Source organism: Muntiacus reevesi, chromosome 20 (assembly GCF_963930625.1).
Source record: "Muntiacus reevesi chromosome 20, mMunRee1.1, whole genome shotgun sequence".
NCBI classification, from domain to species: domain Eukaryota; kingdom Metazoa; phylum Chordata; class Mammalia; order Artiodactyla; family Cervidae; genus Muntiacus; species Muntiacus reevesi.
The window spans coordinates 9,890,551-9,907,900 of record NC_089268.1 but is presented as its reverse complement, the minus strand read 5'-3'; the positions used below and the strand labels follow the sequence as shown (position 1 = coordinate 9,907,900).

The following is a 17,350-nucleotide window of genomic DNA, read 5'->3' as shown; positions in this document are numbered from 1 at the left end:
ACCAGTTACACTGCGGTGCATTCTGCCCTGGAATCGCTGACAGGACGGCACTCAGCATCTCCCAAGTGCGCGGTGAGGCCAGGCCAGCAGGCAGGGCTCAGACTGCCCTCTGCCGGCACCGTGTTCCCACAGCCCAGCCCCCAAGGAGCACGGGAGCCAGCATCCTTTTCTAATGGACTAGATTTATTAATTTATTTAAGGCAATTAACATATTAGTTCTTGGGCCAAAGGATTTATAAAACATTACACCAAAAGGAGCAAACAGGCAGTGAAAACCAGCCCCTCCTGACACGCCCCAGCCCGTCCCCCTGGCGTGTGCCTGCCCCCTGGAGGAGCAAGGCTCCACGCTGGGTCTCCCGTCCTCCTGGGGCTGCCTGCTGCCTGCGAGGCTGGCCCGGCCTCGGACCTGAGGTCTACATGGTCTACAGCAGGTCTGGGGCCCGGGGGAGGGGTGCAGCCCGGGGAAGGGCCGAGCAGGCACCATGAATAAGTTAAATAACAAAGCCCTAAAATCACTAGCAACAGCATCACTGCGCCCCACCAGAGGCGGCAGTGACCAAAACGTAGTGCTTGGAGTACAGAGACCACCCCACTCCTGATCACCCACCAGCAGGAATACGAAGCAATGTCAGTTACTGCTTTAAGGGACCAAGCAACAGTCCTGTGTGAGGACGGACTTCCTCTAAGGCACTAAGGTGAGCGAGGCCCAGCGAGTTTGAGTCTTCTAGGGGCTCGGTCTGGGCAGGGCTGTCCGCTCTGTAGCTTCCCCTCCAGGCTGGCCTGGGGGGTCTGGCCAAGTGGGTTCCGGCGGCTGGGTGGGCGCCTAGCCTGAAGGGGTGGCCAGTGTCTGTGCGGCCGGCGGGCCTCCTGCGGCGGCTCAGCGGCTCATGCAGTTCTGCACATCCACGAAGCCCAGGCGCTGCCTGCGTTTCCTCTGCTCCGTCATCTGGGTTTAAACACGCCAGCGGTCGGGTCAGGCCACCCAGAGCCCACCCTCCCCGCAGCCCTTGCTGCAGGGCCATCAACCCCAAAGCCTGGTCCTCAATTAGCGCGTCACAAACCACTGATTTGGTGCAGCTGGGAGAGCGCCCTACCTAAAAGGGGCCGCCTGACCGTATTTAGTCACTACCAGATGGCGCAGGGGACGCTCTGGGCAAGAGCGGGTGTTGAGAAGCGGAAGGAGGCCCTGACTTCCCCATCACCCGTCAGCGCCTGGGCCAGAGTAGCAGCTGTAGGTTGAGGGTGAGGGGCGCACGAGGGAGGCCCCACACCTGCATGAGGTCGCGCTCAGCCCTGCCAGACTGCCCTTCAGGGGCATAGGGGGAGGGGCCACCTCCCTCGTCTCCCCTCCATCCAGCTCTCCACAGGGTCTTCCACCCCAGACCCAGCAGGAAGGGGGCAGAGGAAGCAGAAAGGCCCCACCACCCTCCCCACCCCCAGGCAGGCAGGCTGGGACCTCAGGCACAGCGGGGGCTGCCAGCAGGGGCCAGGACGTGGGGGCGCACCTGCTCCTTAAGCTCGTTGAGCTGGGCGGTGAGGTGGGACACCAGCTTCATGGTGGCGCTGAGCTTGTCCTGGAGGATGCGAATCTCGTTCTGCTCCCCCTCCCCCTCACTGCTCACCAGGGACATGGCCCGCATCCGGGGGAACCAGTCCAGGTTCTTGTTCTGAAAAACATCCCCCGTGGGGTGAACGCCCAGCCCAAGAAGACCTCTAGAAAAGCAGTCATGTGGGGGAAGCCTGCAGCCACACCCGTGGCCAAATTACCCCCCAGGGACGTGTCTTGGGAAAACCTGAATTGACCCGGGTCCTGCCCCCGGGGCCAGAGTGACCCTGTGCGGGCGGGGCACGCGCTGAGACAGGCCGACTTCCGCCAGCGTGTGTCTCCTCCAGCTGTATCGCTGGGATCATGTTTCCTCCTCACACCCTGCGAGGCGGAGGTCAGGCCCATCTCTCCTTCCTTCCTTCCTCCCGCCCCGCCCCGCCAGCGGGCCCCACACCCCAGGAAGGCACGAGTCAGGCAGATGGCACGTTGAGGGGCGGGCTCTGCGGGGGGCAGTGGCATCTGACACTCAGGCGAAGCCGCACTTCCCAAGACTAAGAGGCAGAGTTGGGGGGGCACCTGTTGCAAGCTGAATTCTCAGGCCAACAGACACACCTGCACTCAAGACCGGTCCAAATACAAGCTCAAAACACGTACAGAAGCCCCTCCCGAGTTGTTTTCTTTCCTTTTAGAGGCTGCAACCTCTGCTGTGTGGGCTCCCCAGGTGGCACCAGGGGTAAAGAACCCACCTGCCAATATAGGAGACCTAAAGAGACGTGGGTTCGATCCCCGGGTCGGGAAGATCCCCTGGAGGCGGGCATGGCAACCCACTCCAGTATTCTTGCCTGGAGAATCCCACAGCCGTCCCAGGCCCTCACCTTGATCATCTGGGCCACGTAGCTCTCCGGCCCCGTGTAGTCGGTCTTGTTCTTCACGCGGACCAGCACGATGAAGTACAGATAGTTCCACATGTTGTGCTCGAACTTGATGTGCTCCTCAAACGACACAGTCTTGTTGTCAAACTTGTCCCTCTCCAGACCTGGGGAGGCAGAGGGCGGCAGTGAAGGCGGGCTCCCCACCTCCGAGAGCCCCGGTGGGCGGGCAGGGCCTCCTGACGCAGCGGGGGCACTGTTCTTGGGCTGAACATGCTGATGAGGGCGGGCGACAGCCTGCTCTGAGCCACTGAGGTCGCTTCCATTTAAAGCAGCAGCCCCTGTCCTGCCACAACGCTGTGGGGACCCTACAGACGCCGGGACCCAGGGTCGGGGGCGTGGGGAGGGCTTGACGAGGGGCCTGGTCCCACAGGGGACCTGCTCCTTCACCCACAGCGGCCGGGAGAGGACCTGCCCTTCATATGGGTTGGTGGGGGTAGAAAGACCCCAGACCGAGGCCAGGCTCGTTTCCTCATCTGAGACCCAGAATTTAAAGGAAGGGTTTCTGAGGCCCCTCCCTGGTCCCTCGATGACTCCACACTCGGGCAGGGCTCTGATCCCCCCAGTTCTGGGATAAGCGAACCAAGCCGCCGGCCCGACACAGGACTCCCTGGGGCCACGGGACTGAGGAAGGACGGACTGAGACCTGGCGGGAGCCCAGCCTCACCACAGATGAAGCACGTGGTCTTGAGAATCTCTTCCTTCTTCTGCTTCTCGCTGCGCAAGTCAGCAAAGGTGTCGATGATCACCCCAAAGATGAGGTTCAGCACAATGATGATGACGATGAAGAAGAACAGGAGATCGTAGACCACTCGGGCGGGGAAGAGAGACTCCTACAGGAGGGAGGCAGGGAGGCTGGGCCGAGCAGCTCCCAGAAGAGCGCGAAGGCCCCGAAGACGGTGGAGAGGACCCGCCTCACTGCACAGAGCCAGAATCGCCACCAGAGGCCACGTGCGTGGACAGGGACTCAGCGGCCTGGAAGAGGCACTCGGGGAGGAGTCTGGCGTGGGGGGCCAGGCCTCGGCTGTGCCCACCCCTGACCGCTGCGGAGGGGACGGGTGGCTCTGAACTCTGCTGCCCTCAGGACACGTGATCTCACTCATACTAGGGGACCCCTGGCCAAGGAGCAGCTTCTCACCCTCGTGCCACTGGGGACAGACTATTATCCTGGCTGCCTGCACACGCTGGGCCAAACCCCGAGGCCTCTTCCCCACCCAGCCACCCTGGCTGCAGGCCGGGGCCCAGCCCCCCCAGACGGAGCCCTGGGACCCGCCCGCTGTCTGACTCACGGCCTTCCCAGCCTGAGAAAGCTGGGTGCCAAGGTCTTCCCTCAGAGCATCCACCGTGACCACAGCTACCCCGTAACTGCCCGGGAGCAGGGGGCACACGGCGGGGTGGGGAAGTGAAGGGGCGGACCGGGCTGCCCTGCTGGCCGAGATCTGGGGAGGGGGCCGGGGCACTCACGTCTTTGGAGGGCTTGCGCAGGATGTCCCCCACGCCACCGCCGTTGCGCAGCCCGTGGTTCATGACGGTGACGATGCACATAAGCAGGGTGTCACAGGCCCGCTCCGTGCTGTCCGGCTCCTCGTCCTCTACAAGTGGGGCGCATGCTCAGACCCTGGCCAGGTTCCACCCCCACTGCATCCGACTCCTGAGACACACTGCCCTCACCTGCCAGGACCTCAGGCACAGAGACGCCTGAGACACACTCCACGTTGTCCCCACTGCACGTGTTCACAAATGTGGCAGCTCCGTGTGGCATCCCCAGGGGGTTGTCTGGAGGGGACAGGGTCAAGGTCAGGAGGTCCAAGGACCTGGCCTCATCATGTCCCTCGTTCTGACCCCAGCATCACCTCCTCCAGGAAGCCTGCCCTGATGCTACCAGCTCCCCACTGTCGGGCTACAGTGAAGGGTCTACATGTACCTGCCCCTGCCGGGCTGCGCTCCAAGAACAGGGAAGGGGCTCTGCATCCCCAGCCCTGGCATACGGGCAGCTCCCACAAGTACCAAGTTTAACCTGAACCACAGGGTCTGCAAACCAGAGTGACTCAAGCCACTCCCACCCCCCACAGACTGTCCCAGGGAAGAGGGAGGCAGGTTGGTGTGTGTTAAGTCCACACCCAGAACCCAAGAAGAGATACAGCAGGGCTGGTGGGATAAGCGCTCTGCTTGTGCAGGCCTCTCATCCCCACACCCCGCCCGGGAGAGGCACCCCAGACCTCTAGAGTGGTTGCTGGGCAGCCGGTCCACCTCAAGGATGAAGTCATCCTTGAGGAAGAGGAAGCCGACGATGGAGAAGAGGTAGACCAGGATGAGGGCCAGCAGGGCGGTCAGCAGGATGGAGCGGCCGTTGCGGGTCACACTCTTGATGACATTGAACAGTGTCTCTTCGCGGTAGATGAGGTCAAAGAGCTGCGGGGCAGAAATGAGGACACCGCTGGAACCACAGGCTGCCTGCTTCCCGCTGGGTCCCATGTACCCCCAGAGAGGTCTGCGCTTAGGTGGATGGAACCAGGCCCACAGGCCCATCGCAGGAGACATCTCTGGGGAGCCTGGAGTCCTAAAGCCCAAGAAGAAGGGGCCCAGGGGAAAGCATGAGGGTGGAATGAGCATCAAATGCAGCCGGAGAAAGACGGCCAGCTCTCACAGTGCGCTCGCTACCTGCGAGGACACTCTACAAGACTGTCATGCAGCAGCTCACTTCTTCCTCACAACTTTTCTGGAAGACAGGTGCTGTTAATGATCCATTTTACAGATGGGGAAACCGAGGCACGGGCAGTTAAGAAACCTGCCCAAGGTTACACAGCTAGGAGGGGCCATACTGGGATGCAAACCCGGATGGTCTGGCTCCAGAGTCCAGGCTTGAACCCCCGCTGTACAGGGAGACAGGACCACGAGGAGCCATCAGGGTTTTGAAGGCCAGGCTGGGTCCAGCAGACGAGGACACTGGAAATCCTCTCCTTCCAACCCAGCAGCAAGAGGCCTGGTCCTGGGAAACGGCCAGCAACCGGCAGGAAGCCCCAGCCGGCCCGCCTCCCTGCCCGGCCCCACCCTCACCAGGCCTCACCAGGATGCTGTAGAAGAGCTCGTGGGCGAAGAGGCCCAAGACGCTCGTCAGGATGTAGCCCACGTGGTAGAGGAACTCCATGTCCATGACCATGGCCTTGTAGCCCCGGATGAAGGTGCCACGGTTGCCCACGAAGCTCACCACGAACACGATCTTGTTGGTCAGCTGTGGGCAAGTGCGGGACACGGGGGTCAGCGCCCTAGCTCCCACCCTGAGCCCCCACTCCTGGGGCCGGGCCCAGACCAGGTCTTCAGGAGAGTGGGTCCAAGCGGGTCTTGCTCAGCATGGCAGACATGGCTCCCTGAAATGCTTCTGGGACTAGAATAGTGGAAGGCCCCTGGGGGAACCCCAGCTCCAGGAAGAAGTGAAAAGTGAGTGTTAATCGCTCAGTCGTGTCGGACTCTTTGCAACCCTATACACTGTAGACCACCACCAGCTCCTCTGTCCATGGGATTCTCTAGACAAGAATACTGGATTGGGTTGCCATTCCCTTCTCCAGGGGAGTTTCCTGACCCAGGGATCGAACCCAGGTCTCCTGCACTGCAGACGGATTCTTCATCGTTTGAGCCACCAGAAAGAAAGTAAGATCCAAGAAAAGGAGAACAGGTCAGAGAAGAACATCCTTGGCCTTTATAATGATTAAGTTACGAAAAGGTAGCCCCCACTTGCTGGAGGCACTTTACTTCTATCTGTCAGGAAACTGTCCTAACACATAAATCTTTGATGTCCTCAATGTGCCTTCAGGCAGTGCACAACACCGGGTACCCAGCTGCCCTGAAGCTGGGGCTGCAAAGTGGCTCCTGGCGGGCTGGCTCTGACTGTCTGCTGCCCTGAGTTGTCCAGGAGGATGGAGGAGACACAGAGTGGTCCCAACCTCGGGTCTGTAATGATCCCGGCGCAGGGACCGAGGGATGGGGCAGAGCAGTGGCCAGTGGGAGGCAGGCCCGCTTCAGGTCTGACTGCGTGATGAACCCTGAGGGGTGGGGGCTGGGGTCCTCTGGCACTCACGTTAAGGGCACCCAGGATGTTGAGCGTGGGCCCAATGCCCAGGTAGTAGATGGAGCGCAGGATGAGCGCCACGATGAGGGGGCGGATGCTGTAGCGCTTGGTGAACAGGGCCGCGATGGAGAAGCAGATGAGGATCCAGAAGAGCAGCGAGATGAGTGGGGAGCCCAGCACTCCTGGGGGCCCGGGAGCAGAGACAGGGCGGCTCACTCAAGCCCACCCACCCCACAGACCCCAAGAAGCCTCCCCCTTTCCAGGAGCCTTCCCTGTAAGTCGGTCGCCTGGCTGCAGGGCTCCGCCCATCACACCTGCATCTGGAGAAGGTGTTGCTACCACCTCCAGCTGTTGCTACCAACTGTTCTCTGCCTTACATGTGTGTGCACTGTCTACAGAGGGCATGGGCCCTGTCTGCCCCCCTGATGAGGTGCAGAACCCAGAGGGCATTGCTCCCCACGCTGCACCCAGTTCCCTTGGAGCCTGGCTGGCCCCAAGCCCCTGCTCACATCAGAGGAGGGGCATGGGAAGACTCAGGGCCCCCTGACTGCCAGCCCTGTGTCCTCACCTGTGGATGCACCCTCCACATAGGGATAGAAAAAGGCGATAATGATGTTGATAAAAACTGCCAGGTTGAAGGAGATGCTGCCCCAGAGGGTCATGCGGCGGGAGAACCAGTAGATGAGTGGCATGCCTGGGAGAGGCGGGAGTAGGGGAAGGGGGAGTCCTTGGTTAATATCATCTGCCCACCCCATGCAGGGGGCCACCAGCCTCAAGGAGGAAAACATGATCCGGGCCCTCCTTGGGGGCCGGTGGGGCCCTCACCAGCAGGTGAGGGAGGCGTCAGGGGCATCAGTGAGCAGCTCCAGCCCAGTTCATCCCGCCCGCTGCCCGCCCGCCAGCCCACGGGTCCTCACTGCGAAGCTTGCGCTGCCACTCCATCTCGTTGTGCAGGAAGGAGGACTGGTCGAAGAAGTCGCTCACTTTGCTGCCCTGCTCATCCTGCTCGGTCGTGGTGAAGAGCCGGTGCTTGGTCTCCTCCGTCAGGAACTGGCAGATGCCGGGCACGGGGAACACGATCTGCTCCATGCTGCGGTCCTGCCGCACGATCTGGACAGACACGGTGCGCGGTCAGCCCCGAGTCTCGGCCCCGCCCTCACCACGACCCGCCCTCGCTCGCGGCCCCGCCCTCATTACGGCCAGGGGCCTTCGGGCCCCACCTCTATCTGGGATGTGTGGTTCTCATAGTAGGCCAGCGGGTCCTCCTCCTGCTCCTGCACCGGGGCTGAGGACTTGAGCATCTGTGACAGCTGCTTGTTGTTGAGGCTGAGCTGGGGTAGGGGTGCCCGGGTCAGGCCTGGCAGGCCCCGCCTCCGGGACTGAGCCCTGCCTTGAGCTACACCGCGGTGAGTGACCCCCAGCTAGACCTGACCCAGCCCCAAAGGGGAGACTCCTGCAGGACAGTCAGGGCCCTCCACAACCCTGCCCAGGTGCACCCTGAGGCCCTGCTCTAGGCTTCCAGACCCGCCCCAGAACCAAGCTGCAGCCTTGTCCCCACTCTGCTGTTCGGTTACATCCGGACCAGAGCTGCTCCCATGGGTTCTCAGCCTGCACCCCCTCCCCCACCCCGCCCCCATTCCAGATTCCAGCCGGGCTCTGAGGTCTCCGCTTTGCCCTCAGCCCCACCCTCAACCCCTAGCCTCACCCCCAGATACTATCCCATCCAATCTACCGCGTAACCCCGCCCCTAAATGTAAGTCCCGCCCCGGCTCAGCATTAGCCACGCCCCACACCCAGCCCTGTCCCCTGGGCCCCCACCATGGAAGAGATGCCCTCGGCCTCCTCCTCTTGGATGCGCTTCACAGGCTTCAGCAGGTGCTGCAGCTGCTTGTTGTGCCTGGAGAGCTGGGAAGGCAGCAGAGTCATGGGGAGCGGTCAAGGGGCGTGTCCACCTGCCAGGGCTCGGAGGGGGAGGGGGTGGGATGGTACCTGCAGCGCCAGGATGTAGATGTTGTGGCCCACTTCACGGGGGCTCACCTCTGAGTTCTCACGCTCCTCTTCCTGCAGGTAGGCCTTCTTGATGACGTCCACCTGGCGGGGCAGAGCCTGCTGAGTGACCTCTTCCTGGGGCGCAGGGAGGGCTGGGCCCTGACCACCAGCCCAGCACACCCACCTGGGCCACTGCCCCACCTGACCCCCAGCCCAGCCTTACCAGCTCCTGGGGCCGCAGGCTGATGAGGATGCGCTCGGCGTTTTCACTGTCGTGCCGGCTCTCCATCAGAGCCAGGAGCAGCTTGGAGGCATTGTCCTGGGGCGGGGAGACAGGCCACAGTCTGAGGGCCCCCAACCCCTTCACTGACTACTCTGTAACAGTCTCTTTGCCCACAAGTCTCAAGGCCTTCTTGTTCCCCACTGACCCCCAGGGCTTGCTGAGAAGAGTGCTGTGTATCCAACCCACCTTCCCCCACTCTGTGGCAAGCACACCCATGCCCACCTGCTGTAGCAGACATGGACACGGAGGCCCTCGGAAAAACCCAGAGCATGTCCGCTTCTAGAGCAAGTGTACATCCAGCATGTTTGCTTACACTTGCACTCGTGTGCACAATAAATATGTATATCACACACCTGCACATCACCCATGCTTACACACATGATACCCACACGGCACCCATATACAGAATGCTAAGATCACATACCAGCATGCACACTCAACATACACATCACAGGCACACCTACGCATGCTCACGTGGGCTGTCCCGGGCCTCACCTTGAGTTGCAGCACCAGGTCCATACGGTACTTGCATAGGGGGCTGATGTCATTGAGAATCAGCGCAGTAATGATGTCTATGCCATTGGACTCGTGCGTCACGATGCAGGTCTGGTGGGAGGGAGGGGTGGGGATGACACGGGGCCCTGGGCCTCTCAGAACCCGTGGCAGCTACAAGGCCTTGGGACTGGCCCCTGCCCGGCCTGCTCCGTCCTGCCCCACGTCCGTGCAACCACACGCGGCTCCCATGGCTCACCTGGTTCTCGTGGCAGGGGCCCTGGCAGTACTCGGTGAGGGTCTCCAGGGTCTGGATGACGAGGCCCACGTTGTCCTCGTTGATGTAGAGCCCCAGAAGCCCCAGGCCACCCGTGGTGCTGCCGCACATGATGTCCAGGAACTGCAGCGTCTCGCACACCAGGTTGTAGTTTGTCTTATTGTTCTGGCAGCGCAGGAAGTTCTGCAGAGTGTGGGGAGGGGTGCGCATGGTGGCGCTTCAGCATGGAGGGAGGGCCCGCCTGGGGACCACGATCATGTGGGCGGCAGGGATGGGGGCCTCGCCGGCCTCGGAGCCACATGCCGTGGTGCCCAGGCTGACGCGGGGCGCAGAGTAGGGGCAGGTTTCGGGAGGTGGGGCGGGGCGTGAAGTGGGCGGGGCGCGGGGAGGGGCGGATGTAGAGGAGGGGCGGGGCATAGCCCAGGGTGGGGCGGGGCATAGGGGCAGGGCGGAGCCCGGGGCGGGGTGGGGCGGAGCCCGGGGCAGGGCGGGGCGTGGGGGCGGGGCCTCACCTGCAGGTCCCTGTTGTGGTTCTCGCACAGCAGCTGCAGAAAGCGCAGTATGGGCTGCATGATGAGCACGGATGTGCCCATCTCGTTGCTCTGCACGCGTTCGCCCACCTCGTGGCTCCGGAGCAGGCTGGGGCCCAACGCATAGCGGGATGAGGAGCTGGGCATCGAGAAGGAGGCCACGCGGCCTGCGGGGTGAGGCCTGGTGAGGCTGGCGCTGCTGGGAGTGCTCAGGCCCTCGCCCTCACCCTCCGTTCCCACGCTCACAACTCGGACCACCCACCTTGCCTCCCGCCCCAGTCTTCATCTCTGGGGCCCATCATTCACCCCCCTGAGCCTGACCTTTGGAGGTGGGGTCTGCCTGCTCGCGGTCCTCACGGGGCTGGCTGCCCAGGTCGCTCATGTTGACGGCCACTGTGGACTTGGTCTCCTGTTGGGCCCGCTTCATGCGGTCGTGCAGAACCTTGAAGAAGCGCTCTGACTTCTTGTCACTCGTCATCAGGTTGTAGAAGGATTTCTGGGGTGAACGGGGAGATGGAGGGACAGGGCGCCTCAGCACAGGGCCTGGGTGAGGTCCCGGGAGGCTCCCTCCTGTGCTGCAGGGTCAAGGCGGGGAGACAGAGACGTCCCGGCGCCCTGTGCCTGAGGCCAGGCTGGGGACAGTCAAGACCAGCAGAGGTAGAGGGAGAGGGCCAGCGACTACCATGCGGGAGGCCTGCATGACCTTCCTGCCCACTGGCACCTACTCTGGCCCCCCATCAGTTCCCCACACAGCAGCCAGAGGGGTCACTCTGAAGTCAAAGTCACGTCTCTTCTCTGCTCAAAATCCTGCAGCTACCCCATCTCCCCAGTGGCAGGCCCAGGCCCATGGGGGCCACGAGGCCACATGATGATCTGCCATCTCCCTGACCCCAGCGCCTACCACCCCTCCCCCAGCCCCTCCAGCCACAGGAGCCACTTCCCCTTCACAGCTTCCGCAGCCTGCTCTGCCCCCTGCACCCTGCCCCACTTCTACACGTCCTCACTTCCAGGTCCTCATTCAAACGTTCCCCTCCCAAGGGCCTTCCCAATGACTCCCCCTAAGACTCCCCTTGCCCGGCACTCCCGAAGCCCCTTCCTGCATTATCGCCATCCAGCATGCTCTCCATATTACATGGGGACTGCAGGTAGGGACTGCTGTCCTCAAACTAGGATACAAGAACTAAGGGAACATAGGTTCTGGCTCTTATTCTAGAGCCTAGAATACGGCCAGGCACACAGAAGGTGCTCATTCAACACAGACTTATCAGAAGAATGAATGAAGGAATAAATGAACAAAGATAAGACCATCACAGCGGGCTTCTGGAGAAAACAGGGTTTTGGTTGGATACCAAAGGCTAAAGAGCATGTGGGAGGGCAGGGAAGGAGGCCTGGGCAGAGGCTGAGAGGCAAGAACGGTGGACGTAATTGGGGCGGAGATGGTGGGCAGCAGGCCCAGGATGGAGCAGGGCAGGGGTGTAGGATGGAAGACGGCCACATGACACAGAGCAGACACAGGAGGCAGAGCCGCGGAGCAGTTGGACTCACACTGCCCCCTGGGCTGGATGCCCACCCACAGGGCCTCAGCGCCTGGCACGGCTGTCCTCCGAGCCCCCCGCAGCCCTGCCCCCAGACACCTGGATCTCGGTGTTGCCACCATCCAGCAGGCGGATGGCCAGGCCGATGCTCTCCTGGAAGATCTTCTCATTCTTGGTGCTGGTGATGAGGTCACACACCAGTTTAGTGGCCCCCTCCTTGTCCAGCCGGCACTGGGTGGCTGCGATTGCCGACCAGTCCTGGTCCAGGCCTGGAGGCAGGGAACTCGCTTAGGGAGGAGTGTGGAGGGAGGGGAAGGGAGGGCCTGGGGCAAACTGGCCCCCCAGAGGCCTGGCAGTGGGGATGCAGGACTGACCGGCGCCCATGGGGTCCGCAAGGTCCCCCCTTGCGCTGGACTTCCGGTTCTGGAGGTAGTTCTGGAGCAGCATTTTACGCAGCTGGTTGCCCTGCGGGGAAGAGAGTGAGGCCCACGGTCGCCCGTCCCACCCTTTACCATCCAGCCTGGCGGTCCTGGCCCTGACCCCCGTGGCCAGGCACGCCCGGCGCCCAGCCCCCCAGGTACTCACCCGGTCCCCGTACTTGGTCTTCTTCAACAGCATCTGCTGCAGCGTCCTTAGGACCTTCACGCACAGCTTCTCCTCCGACTCCATGAGGTCCTTGGTGTGCTGGATCAGCCTGGCCACAGCGGAGGGGGCCGTGCTCGGGGCAGCCCCGTGCCACCCGCGCGGCCACCGCCCCCAACCCTCTAGGCCTTCCCCATGCCCCTGCACCCCCGGGCCCTGGGCCAGCATCGCACTCACTTGGACAGGAAGCCCCCGCTCTCGCAGCGCTGGTAGGCCTCACTGCCCTCCAGGAACAGCAGCTCAGGCCAGTGCAGGACGTCCACCAGCACGGACAGCTCGGCCTGCACCAGGGGCCTCAGCCGCTCCTCCAGGGCAGTGATGATGTCCTACGGTGGGCAAGGCAGGGTCACCGCTGGGCGAGCTGCAGGCCGCCCAGGCCCAAGGGATGACCAGGGCGTGACCACCATTCCCCTCACCCCAGCACCATAGGGCCCACAGACTGACCGCCCCCGTCTGAGGGCCCTGGGCCCACGGAGCCCGCGGCACAGAGCGGGACGCCGGGCCGCACAGAGCCCCCGGCACACCCTGGCGTTTCCCCCAGCCCCTCCTCTAGCTCCGTGCGGACCTGGGCAAGCCCCTCGCCCTCCCCGGGCCTCAGTCTTCTGCCATAGGACGGTAACCCACCACGCCCCGTCGGGAAGCCAGTGAGAGAGTGTGCAGGGTGAAACAGAAACACGAAGGTGCTATCTCAAGCGAGAGGCATCCCAGCCCCCTTGGTGAGCGCCAACCCTAGAATGGGGCCCCTGCCCCTGGCGGCCCCCAGGACGGGACAAGCTAGCCAGCTCCCTCCGGGGGGCGGGGCGTGGGCAGTCCAGGAAGGACGCAGCCTGAGCACAGCCCCCCGCCCACCTGCAGCTTCTCGATGATGTTCTTGTAGTCCCACTGGTTGGCGGTGGGCATGACGCGGGGGAAGGCCCGCGTGGCCGTCTTGTAGTTGGAGGCATTCCTCTGGGAGGCAGCCACACAGCTGGCACCACTGCTGAGCAGCGAGCTGATGTGGGCGTCCAAGTCCATGGGTAGCAAGATGGCCCGGCCCTTGGCTGAGGGGAGAGGGGTCAGGACGCTGGAGGGCTGGCAGGGGCTCAGCCAGAAGGGCCAGGCTCAGGGTGGCAAGGGGCAAGGGCCAAGGGTGCTGGGGCCCCCACACTGGGCCCCAGTTGGACCAAGGTGCCCTCCTCCCTTTTGGGGATAAAAAGAGGGAGTTCCTGCCTCCTTATTTCCACCCTGGCTCCATGCGGACCCTTCCCCTCCACTCTACCCACCTCCTTAACAACCTACAGCCTCCCTCCTGCCTGAGACCATCTGTAAGGCCAAAAAACTGCTTGGGGATATCCCCCAGCACTCTCCTCTGGGGAACTGACTCAGAGCAGAAAACAGCTTCTCTGGATTGCCCGATGCCAGTCAGACACCAGGAAGGACTTACCAAGTACCACCTAGGAGCAGCTGACCGACAAACTTGGGGATTAGGTATTTACTGGGCGGGCAGGCGTCCCCAGGCGGAGGCAGGGGAGGGGAGCGGTGGTGGGGGCTGCCCAGCACCCCGGGACACTCACCCACCATGGCGAGGGTCCGGATGCAGGCCTCCACGGAGCCCTTGTGCTGCTGCTGCAGCCACGGACACTCGAGCAGCCGCATGGTGGACTGCAGCAGCTGCACCACGATCGTCTGGTGTGTCTGCAAGAGGCAATGTGCCTGCTGCTGCAACCTGGCCCACCCTCCTCCCTGGGCGGCCCTGCACCTCGGGGCCAGGCTCACCGAGTCTGGGTGTGGGCAGAGGGACAGGACAGCCCATAGCTACCATGGACCTTTGTGCCAGTTGGAAAAAGGCACCCTCTTTCCTCTCAGCAGTGCACAACCTGCCCAACTGTACATGGCAGCCCTGTGAGAACTGCCCATGGTCCAGGCCTGGGACTTGTAACTCTATTGCTGACCCTTTTCTTCCTTTAAAAAAATTTCCAATAAATTAAATGCTGTGAAAAGGGGAAATATTTACATGGTTCTAAACAAAAAGGTTATAGAAAAGAACACTTCGGGAATTCCCTGGCAGTCCAGTGGTTAGGACTCCTTGTTTTCACTGCTCAAGGCCAGGGTTTGATCCCTGATTGAGGAACTAAGGTCCCTCAAGTCACATAGCACAACCGAAATAAAGTAAAAATCAAAAAGGAATACTTCAGGGAGTCTTTCCCCAACCTGTGATCCTCTCACCCCACTCTCCCATGCTCTGCCCTGCAGCCGATAAGCAAAGGGGAAAACTGATACATATCACTCGAGTCCCAGAGGGGTCTGAAGGCCCAAACCCAAGTGTCAAACAAGCCCATCCTGGCTGGAAAGGCAGGACCCAGAGCTTTCTTTCTACTCTAAGACACATTATCCCTATTCCACCCTCAGCCCCTCTACCTACAGGCAGCCCTCTGACTGGTTTCCTGCATGTCCTTCCAGAGTTTCTTTATGAATTAGGTAGCAGGCTCCTTCCTTCCTCAAGGGGTTCTGGGGCTGTGACCCGGCTCGAGTCTGAGGATTGACTGGGGGGCTGTGACTCTCAGAGATCCAAGTCCAACACCTGTTTACAGCCTAGAGCTCTTCTGCAGAGGAGCAAGGCCAACTTGGAAGATTCTTCGCATCCGACCCCCCTGCTTCAGCTCCGCAGCCGCTATGGTATCATCGCACCTTATCTTTGGTGCACAAGGGCTGCCAGGTGTCCCTGGCCACCCCGGGACCCACGCGCATCTAGGAATTCCTGACCTATGGCAGTTCCCACTGTAGTTCCCGACCCACAGAAACTATGACATAATAAATGTTTGTGATTTGGGGGTAATTTGTTACACAGCATTGATAACTGATGCACGTGCATGTCCTGCTGCTACATCTTCACGCACTGCAAGAAAACGTGAATATACACATTCTGACTTTCCCTGCTCCCAACTCTAAAGCCGCCAGCAGCAGGCGCTCACCTGCAGGGAGGTGCTATTCTCAGAGAACGGGGAGCTGAAGAAGGCATTGATGGTGTCCAGCACGACGGTCAGCACGTATTTCTCCAGGGTGGGGTCGGCCAGGCGCTTCTCACGCTTACTGCAAACCTGGGGTAGGAGAGACCGATGCCTGGGGACCTCTCCACTCACACCCCACGACAAAGGCGGCCGGGTCCCCCTCCACAGGCCAGCTCAGGCCCACGCTCCCACAAGCACACACCCGAGCCATGTCCAGGGTGAAGTTCTCAAAGAGGGTCCAGATGTGGTTGCTGGTGTAGATCTCCTTCATCTCCACCTCCGTGTCCACATAGCAGTGGTTCACGAAATTCACGTAGGCCATTTTCACCTGGGCAGGCAGGGCTGGGAGGTGAGGGTGCCAGCAGCACCCACCACCCAACCCCAGCCCCAGCCAGGCTCTCCCCATCCATGCTTCTGCCCAACCTCCCCCGGCTCCTCTGCCAGCATCCCCTCCGTCTCCCTGCCTCCCAGCCCCGTCCCTTCCCCAGCCCGAGCAGGACCGAGGGGCTGCCCCAGCCTGGCTCCCCCTCACTTGCGTCCCCGTGGCCGCCTCCGCGTCCCCATGTGGACGCAGGCCCCACCTCAGTGATGCAGTCCTCGTGTGTCACCACAGACACCACGTCCTCCAGGGGCAGCAGGGACGTGCACTTGATCTCGGTGTAGACATTCTTGCCCTCGGCACAGGCAGCCAGCAGGTCCACCAGGGAGATGTGGTACATGAGGGGGCTGTGGTCCTCCACGCCGTCCCGGGCGGCCTTCATCATGTCCAGCAGGTGGGCCAGCGAGGCCTTGTCATTGTAGAACACAACCACGTCGTCGCCTGCATTGGTCAGCTGGGGGCGGGAAGAGGGCATGTCAGGCCCCTTGGTCCAGCAGGCCCGGGGCCCCAGCCCTCACCTGCCCTCCCCAGAGAAGGACCGGGGCTTGGAGCCCGGCCTGCACCCAACACGCAGGAAAACCCTCCCCCGCCTGAGTGTCTGGGGTTTCCTGGCCCTTGGGGCCCTAAGCTAATATCTCAGACCTTCTGCCATCAGCTGGGACATCAAACCCCAGACCCAGGAAGGACCTCCTTCCTCTCCTAAGGAAAGAAATCCCACTTGGGCTTGTCTCAGAGGCGCCTCCTCCAGGAAGCCCGTTGCAAGCCCGACTCATGCTGTCCTCCCCTGTGCTTCCACCGCTGTAATTTAAACCCTCCAGGAGCACATGCTGCGTCCCTCTCACGTCAGCAATTTTGTTCTTCACAGTTAATATAATAATAGCAGTCAGCAATGAACACGGCACACACTCCCGGACCTCACGGCTCACTGATTAAGTTCCTCGTCTCCCTTTGGTGTTTGCTCCTTCCTCTCCCTGCCCCTCCCCAAGCTACAAGATGCTCCAGGGCAGAGAGCATGTCTGTTCCAGATTTAGCCTCAGCCCTTCGGTCTTCATTTCTTTACTGAGCACGTACTATGTGCCCAACACCGGGGCCCTGGCAACGCGCACAATGGCTGTGACTTGCCCCTGCTGCAGCTCCTGCCCACGGACCTCATACTGGAGTGTTTTCCCCCACAGGTACACAGCGCCTGGCATGCCGCAGTTGCTTCATGATTTGTAAATAAATAATGACAAATGAAGGAATGAGTGTCTGAGTTCTCTCAGGCCTCTGACCTGAATTCTACCAGGCACCTAAGCTCTCGCAGGCCCAGCTCCGTTAGGCCGCAGCCCGAGTTCTACTCCACCAGCCCCACTGTCCTCAGTCCTGTCCCCGTGTCCCCTGCAGCCCAGGGCCCCGCTGTGACCCGCCCACCGCACGCCCTGGCCGCCCTCACCTCGGTCATGATCATGTCCTGGCACTTCTTGACGTACTTGCCCTCGGCCTTGATGACGGTGTGCAGGAAGTCCAGGTACTGCACGTGGCGCCCGTGCGTGGCCAGCAGGTGCACGAAGTGCTGCAGGACGGGCTCCCCGATCTCGGAGCAGAGCTGGTAGTTGTTCAGGAAGATGTGCTGCATGGTCTCCGCCTCCAGCAGCTGCGGGCAGGTGGGGCGGCCGTCAGAGAGGGGGGTCTCGCGGTCCCGTCCCGCCCGCCGCC

The 17,350-nt window shown here is 61.9% G+C and overlaps 1 protein-coding gene across 2 annotated transcripts in view; it reads right to left on the bottom strand.

Moving 5' to 3' along the window:
- Nucleotides 1–144: 144 nt before the first annotated feature.
- ITPR3 (inositol 1,4,5-trisphosphate receptor type 3) overlaps nucleotides 145–17,350 on the bottom strand; it is a 67,401-nt gene continuing 50,195 nt past the window's right edge. The window contains exons 30-58 of one of the 2 annotated variants that reach the window (XM_065913322.1): nucleotides 17,088–17,288; nucleotides 15,858–16,109; nucleotides 15,479–15,604; nucleotides 15,241–15,366; nucleotides 13,843–13,963; nucleotides 13,139–13,329; nucleotides 12,467–12,615; nucleotides 12,233–12,341; nucleotides 12,022–12,112; nucleotides 11,747–11,916; nucleotides 10,434–10,608; nucleotides 10,095–10,279; nucleotides 9,565–9,765; nucleotides 9,309–9,419; nucleotides 8,754–8,849; nucleotides 8,531–8,632; nucleotides 8,360–8,446; nucleotides 7,762–7,872; nucleotides 7,459–7,651; nucleotides 7,110–7,235; nucleotides 6,551–6,723; nucleotides 5,543–5,707; nucleotides 4,695–4,887; nucleotides 4,147–4,251; nucleotides 3,940–4,067; nucleotides 3,143–3,308; nucleotides 2,422–2,582; nucleotides 1,506–1,667; nucleotides 145–946 (exon numbers count right to left, since the gene is read on the bottom strand). In XM_065913322.1, coding sequence (XP_065769394.1) covers nucleotides 878–946; nucleotides 1,506–1,667; nucleotides 2,422–2,582; nucleotides 3,143–3,308; nucleotides 3,940–4,067; nucleotides 4,147–4,251; nucleotides 4,695–4,887; nucleotides 5,543–5,707; nucleotides 6,551–6,723; nucleotides 7,110–7,235; nucleotides 7,459–7,651; nucleotides 7,762–7,872; nucleotides 8,360–8,446; nucleotides 8,531–8,632; nucleotides 8,754–8,849; nucleotides 9,309–9,419; nucleotides 9,565–9,765; nucleotides 10,095–10,279; nucleotides 10,434–10,608; nucleotides 11,747–11,916; nucleotides 12,022–12,112; nucleotides 12,233–12,341; nucleotides 12,467–12,615; nucleotides 13,139–13,329; nucleotides 13,843–13,963; nucleotides 15,241–15,366; nucleotides 15,479–15,604; nucleotides 15,858–16,109; nucleotides 17,088–17,288 — 4,245 coding nt within the window. In that variant the 3' untranslated portion in view covers nucleotides 145–877. Of the gene's footprint in view, nucleotides 947–1,505; nucleotides 1,668–2,421; nucleotides 2,583–3,142; nucleotides 3,309–3,939; nucleotides 4,068–4,146; nucleotides 4,252–4,694; nucleotides 4,888–5,542; nucleotides 5,708–6,550; nucleotides 6,724–7,109; nucleotides 7,236–7,458; nucleotides 7,652–7,761; nucleotides 7,873–8,359; nucleotides 8,447–8,530; nucleotides 8,633–8,753; nucleotides 8,850–9,308; nucleotides 9,420–9,564; nucleotides 9,766–10,094; nucleotides 10,280–10,433; nucleotides 10,609–11,746; nucleotides 11,917–12,021; nucleotides 12,113–12,232; nucleotides 12,342–12,466; nucleotides 12,616–13,138; nucleotides 13,330–13,842; nucleotides 13,964–15,240; nucleotides 15,367–15,478; nucleotides 15,605–15,857; nucleotides 16,110–17,087; nucleotides 17,289–17,350 lie in introns of those variants that run through there. The other variant, XR_010660103.1, reaches the window with a different exon arrangement.